The following is a 6,202-nucleotide window of genomic DNA, read 5'->3' as shown; positions in this document are numbered from 1 at the left end:
TAGTTTTTCGAGACAGGGTTTCTCTGTGTAGCCCTGGCAGTCCTGGAACTCACTCTGTAAACCAGGCTGTCCTCGAACTCAAAAATCCGCCTGCCTCTGCCTCCCAAGTGCTGGGATTAAAGGTGTGTGCCACCACCACCTGGCCTCTTTTATTTTAGCTATGACCAGGACATGAGACATAGAGATCATCTCTTGATGCTTGCTATTTCTAGCTGACTAGAAATTCATTCTCTACTTCAATATTAGAAAGCCCAAAACGTACGTTAGAAAACTATAATAGCTTCAAACTCCAGGTCAAAGATATTTTTTACCAGAGAACAACATTTTAAAAATTTCTAGGGCTGGCGAGATGGCTCAGTGGGTAAGAGCACTGACTGTTCTTCCGAAGGTCATGAGTTCGGATCCCAGCAACCACATGGTGGCTCACAACCATTCTTGCTGAGATCTGACGCCCTCTTCTGTGTGTATGAAGACAGCTACAGTGTATTACGCCAGAGCAAGCGGGGCCGGAGTGAGCAGAGGTCCTGAATTCAATTCCCAGCAGCCACATGATAGCTCATGGCCATCTGTACAGCTACAGTGTACTCATACACATAAAATAAATCTTTTTTTTTTTTTTTAAATTTCTAGTATATTTGTTTTTCAGTCTGATCCAAAAGGTGGCAAAGTACAGTCGTGGCTCTTTCTCTGTAGCTCTTAATCCATGGTTAAGTTTTTAAAATGATTGAATAAATCAAAGTCATATTTGTGATATACGAGTATACTATGAGATTCAAATTTCAGTGGCCACAAGTTTATTAAAACAGTCATAGTCATTCTGCTACCGTGGCAAAGTTGGGCAGACTCTACCACGGAACTGTTTAATACTTGGTCCTTTGCAGCAGCAGTTCTGTGCTGAGACCCAGCCATCACACTTCATCTACTCGGTTCATTTCCTGTGTCCTTCCAGGCACTCATCCTGCTCCTGTACCTAAATGACTTGTCCCCCAGCCCACTCCCTCAGGCTGTGTCAAACCCCATCCATCCTCGGAGAATAGCTTGGGTGCACCTCTCTTTAGGAAGCTCTCTTTTTGGGTCACCAAATACCAGATGTTAGCCTATCACTGTGTAATATTGCCCTGTGAAAAAATTCCTATTTTTATGATTAGAAACAAACAAAAAAACCAAAAACCAAAAAAACTACCCTAGTTTCACCCCTGAAGTAGAATCGCTCAGGGACAGCATCACTACGAAGTGTAGCTTAGTATCTGAGCTTTAGCTACTGGTCAGTACTTGAGCGTGGGGGGTGTGGAGGTCAACCTTGTGAAGGAAAAAGTAGGATGGAGAGCTAGGTACCACAGACTCCTGCGACCCCTAAGAGTCTGATCTGCCGCCCACTGAATTCGATCTAAGATGGCTCCCAGAACACCAGTAAGACAGCCAAAAGGAGCAGAGGTCAGGGCAGTGGCTGCTTCCCTGTCTCCATCCAAGTCCTAACACATGCTCATGTTCCTGTCACTCCTGAGTTACCTCATCAGGCAGGGTTTTTATTGGAGCATGGTGACAGTGTCATGAGATATGATTAGCTGAGGATTTAGGGCCTTGGGGTTGGCTTAAACACTGAATATAAGCTTCTATATACTGTACAATAAACTCGGATCTGAACTCTGATGCTGCTCTCCAGAGTCTGATTCCGGGATTCAGGGTTTGTCATGTGACTCCATTGCCTCTCATCTTCTGTCCTTGGTCCTGTTCCTACACTTGGGGACATAAAACTTAATCCTGATAAGATTTTCACATTAATTTCCTTATTTTAATTATTCGGTCTGCACATATGGGTTATAATTATTACTTACTACATTCTCCTGAATCTGACAATTAGATACGGAGATACTGGTAGCCAGATCTTCTGTAAAATATAAGAATGAAATATAAGAAAAACACAAAATGATTAGTATGTGACCTAATATTATTTACTGAAGATCCATGTTATCAAACTTAAAAAATACATCAATATAGATAATATATGCATTAAAATGTGTACTATATTAAATACAAATTAAAATGCATGTTATATATGATACTAACCCATCAACAAGAAACTGAGTAAATAAAATATGCCATATCCATACAAATAGTGCTCTAAATATTTAGTAATCAGCATAAATCTGTGACATGATGTCCTACTAAGGGCTCAGTGTTAGAGCATCTGCCTATTATGTGTGAAGTGTGAAGCCCTGGATTCAATTACCAGCACTGCCAGGAGCAAAGAAGAAAAAACAAGTTATAGTGTAGCAGTGTTTGAATTAAAACTAAAACTACTACTAAAACTGCTACTTCTGGTGAGTGAGTGATGCAGGCTAGGGAGTGAGGACTGTAGTATTTACATCTCTATACTGCTTATGTTGTTTTAAAACACAAAAAAGCATGTGTTAGGACAGATGGCTCAGTGGTTAAGAATACTGGCCGTTCTTTCAATGGACCTGGTTTGAGTTCTAGCATCCACTGGATGGCTCACAACCATCTGTAACTCTAGTCTCAGGGCCTCTGATGTCCTTTTCTGGCCTCTCGGGGCATAATTCACATATGTGGTACACAGACATATATGGAGGCAAAACACCCATGCACATTTAAAAAAAAATTCATTACTTTCATTAAAAAGTTTAAATTTGATAAGTTTATACAGTGGTACTTAAATATGCCTTTTATGTATTAGAGTAGGTAAAAGGAATTTATAAAAAGACCACAGAGTATATGACCTTATATTTTGTAAAAGGGAAAATAAAGCAATGTAGAAGTTAGTATGGACTCCCATCCTCTCAGCCCTTCCCCAGTCAAGGTATCTATAACAAACTGCTGACAACAGTTTCTTGAGGGCAGAGACAGGACTGAGATGGGATGGACCCTTCATATATCCCGAGGCCTGCTTCAAGTCAGATGACATATTCCTACAAAGTTTTAATGAGTTACTGTGGTAAACAGAGAAAGTAATGGAGGCAAGCAAAACAACAGCTATTAAAGACCAAACACCATTAAGACAACCTAGAGAAACAAAACAAACATGACATATCCTTCACAACTGCACATATTAAAATATAAGACAGCACTAATATAAGCAAAATCTTCAATATAAATAAGTAACACAGGTTGGGGAAGGGCTTAGTGTGCAAAAGCATTTGGATCTAAGTTTAATCCCCAGCACCTATTTTAAAAGGCCAAGTGTGGCCTTCTGCAGCTTTGTATGATGCAAAGAGAGGAGGCTAGTCAGTCTAGCCAAAGGCTCGTCTATTTCAGTGCTCTCAAAGGAATGAATAGAGATAACAGAAAAGGACCTGATATTCTCCTCAGGCATACTCAGGCGCATACACACACACACACACACACACACACACACACACACACACACGCACATATATACACACACGCACACGCACACACACACACACACACATACACACACACGAGAAACTCTATTTAAAAATATTAAGCCAATTCAAAACTATTTTACGTTATCTAAATCTTCTATTTTTTTAGGGAACAGTCTCACTATGTAACCCAGGCTGGCCTGGAACTCCCTATGAAGGCCATGTTGGCCTCAAACTCAAAGATGTCACCTTCCTTCTATCTCCTGGAGTGCTGCAGTTAAAGGAGCATACCAGTACACCCTGTAAGTAATTTAAAATTTTACGACTGATCAAGGAAAGGCACACCAGCAAAATTATTGCACCTGCCATGTCTTCCTAGTGGTTTATTTCCTAGCTTCATTATTTTATTTTCTCTCAATGGCCTCCTCTATCTGGACCCATCCAGTTTTAATTTCTCTCAGTTTCAGACAAAACTGGAATATCAGTTAAGTCTCAGGCACACTGCCAAGTGCACTAGGTGTATTTATTATTCCTCCCACTTTGGATGCAGAATGCTGGAGACCAAGATCACACAGCAAAGTGAGCGACACTGTATGCATTCTCCCTCATCTCCCTTCTTACTCTAGCACTCTGCTTTAGAGACTTTTACCAAGCCTTTGGAAGTTAAGAAGAAAATGTGCATGTATGTCTCTAATGCTTCTGGAGAAAGGTTCTTATTTGATTAAATGTTAGTTCTGTCTAAACTGCTCAGAACTTAAGCCCTGTTAACCAGGCATCCACCCATCCTCCCTCAGGATGTACCAAAGGACATACATGATTTCCCACTCTTGATTATACCTGTCTCCCCAGCGAAAGCACTACCTCCTCGACCTTTTTATTCACTTCTGCCTATCCTACCCCTGACTGCAGTCCAAATTCTACATCAAGGTTTCTACTCTGAATGAAGCCCCTTCTTTTCCTACCCACACCTCAGTTTCTACAGTAAAGCATTCCTTATTTTGTCCCTGTACTTCATTTGCTGCTACCTAACATTCAAATATTCATCTCCCCCAAAGTAGGTTTTATTATTTCTTTTTTGAATTTTAGTTTTAGGCCTAACATAATACACGAAACAGTTGCATAAAATAATACAGGTAAACTGAGATAAACTGTATTTGGAAAGTAGCTGATACTTATTTCAATATAAATATATTTGTCTAATGATGATGTTTCTCTATAATTCTCTATGAACATAATTTCAGTAAGGTAAAAGTTCTATTAGACTCTAATATTTTTTACTATTAAATAACCATTCAATTTGGGTTTAACGTTTTGTTAGTGTAATAATATCCTCCTCCCCCCATCTCTCCCTGCCACCCCATTTTTCCTGAGACAGGATCTCACTATGGGCCCGGCTAACACTCACCATACAGGCCACGCTGGCCTCTAACTCACAGATCTATCTGCCTCTGCCTCTTTAGTGCTGACATTAGAGGCATGTACCACCGTGGCCATTTCAATATTTTTTAATTTCTGTCTTCTTGATTTAAAAGTATCATTATTCTGACCTAACAGATTTTATGAGTATAATGTAAACACAATACTTTATATCAGCACACACACACAAAAAAAAACCAAAAACAAAATAAAAAACAACTCATAGACACTAAACCGCTAAGCACTGTAGCACTATTCTTTGTTTTATAGGCTGGCTCCACTCAACAGTAGCTACTATTATAGAGCAGTAAAAAAAAAAAAAAAAATCTTAGATCTGACAGATGCAGAGTTTAAATGTAAGGAAATGAGGGTAGCGAGCTGTGAATATATACTGGAGCCAACACACACACACACACACACACACACATTCACATATATGTATATATGAATGATACTCAGCGTAACTTCATAAAGGTATTAACTAATGGTATTGGCTATCAAAGACAAAACTTAAGCATTAAAAATGCAAAATGGAAAGAATGAAAAAGCACAGCCACATCTCCAAATGCTGAAAATGAAGTGAAGCCAGCAAGGTGCTTCCACTTACTGTGGTCTTTTCCCTGGCCTGGAGACGTGCAAACACTCGCTTGAGGAGTAACAGGCATGAGGGCCTGGCGAATTGCCTTTTCCCAGCTCTGCGCTACATCAAGCCCCACTCCAGTGGCAGCGAGAACAGGATTATGAGAGCTGCTCCCATTGTTCTCACCAACAAAATATACCACAGTATCAGTGATGATTTCAAAACAGTGTGGGTTACTGCCTTGTGAAATGCTGGTGAAATCTTGTGGCGAAGATATGCGGAGAATTTCTGAAAGTGGAATTTCCTGTAGTAAAAAAGTTGAACATTGAAAAACTATGAATACACATTTATTTTTATTTTTTAAATATACCAGAAGCAAAGATAAGCATTTTTATGAATGCCACCAAGACCAACACACTATACAGATTATAGATTAGGCAGCCAAGTATTATGGTATGTCTGTCTTAAATGATTTGATTGTTTAGTAATGTTTGAGGCAGATCACGGAGTATTAGAGACTCAGGGTATGGGAGATGTGTAAAGTGCTTACAAACATGTGGGTCTGTCAGATCCCCAGAACCGGCGGGTAGCAGGCATGTCTCTCAGGGAGCTCACTACTAGCCAGATAGTCTATCCAGAACAGTGAGCTCTAGGCTTATTCTAAAAAATAAGGTGGGGGGCTAGAGAGAAGCTCAGTGGAGCACTTTCTACTTTTGCAGAGGACTTGGGTCCATTTCCCAGCATCCATGTGGCAGCTCACAACTACCTATAATTCTAATTGCAGGGGACCCAATATCCAATTCTTGCAACTATGGGTACCAGACATACACATGCATTCTGGCAAAACACTCATTATACACAT

General features: G+C 40.0%; 1 protein-coding gene across 2 annotated transcripts in view; it reads right to left on the bottom strand.

Annotated features, from left to right (window-relative positions):
* The window catches only part of Prkd3 (protein kinase D3), an 86,116-nt gene that overhangs the window by 21,315 nt on the left and 58,599 nt on the right, over positions 1 to 6,202 (bottom strand). Inside the window, exons 11-12 of one of the 2 annotated variants that reach the window (XM_031357504.1) lie at positions 5,368 to 5,644; positions 1,836 to 1,888 (exon numbers count right to left, since the gene is read on the bottom strand). In XM_031357504.1, coding sequence (XP_031213364.1) covers positions 1,836 to 1,888; positions 5,368 to 5,644 — 330 coding nt within the window. The remainder of the gene's footprint in view (positions 1 to 1,835; positions 1,889 to 5,367; positions 5,645 to 6,202) is intronic. The other variant, XM_031357505.1, reaches the window with a different exon arrangement.

This window comes from Mastomys coucha, unplaced genomic scaffold (assembly GCF_008632895.1).
Source record: "Mastomys coucha isolate ucsf_1 unplaced genomic scaffold, UCSF_Mcou_1 pScaffold6, whole genome shotgun sequence".
In the NCBI taxonomy this organism is placed as follows: Eukaryota; Metazoa; Chordata; class Mammalia; order Rodentia; family Muridae; genus Mastomys; species Mastomys coucha.
This window is presented reverse-complemented; position numbering and strand designations above follow the sequence as displayed.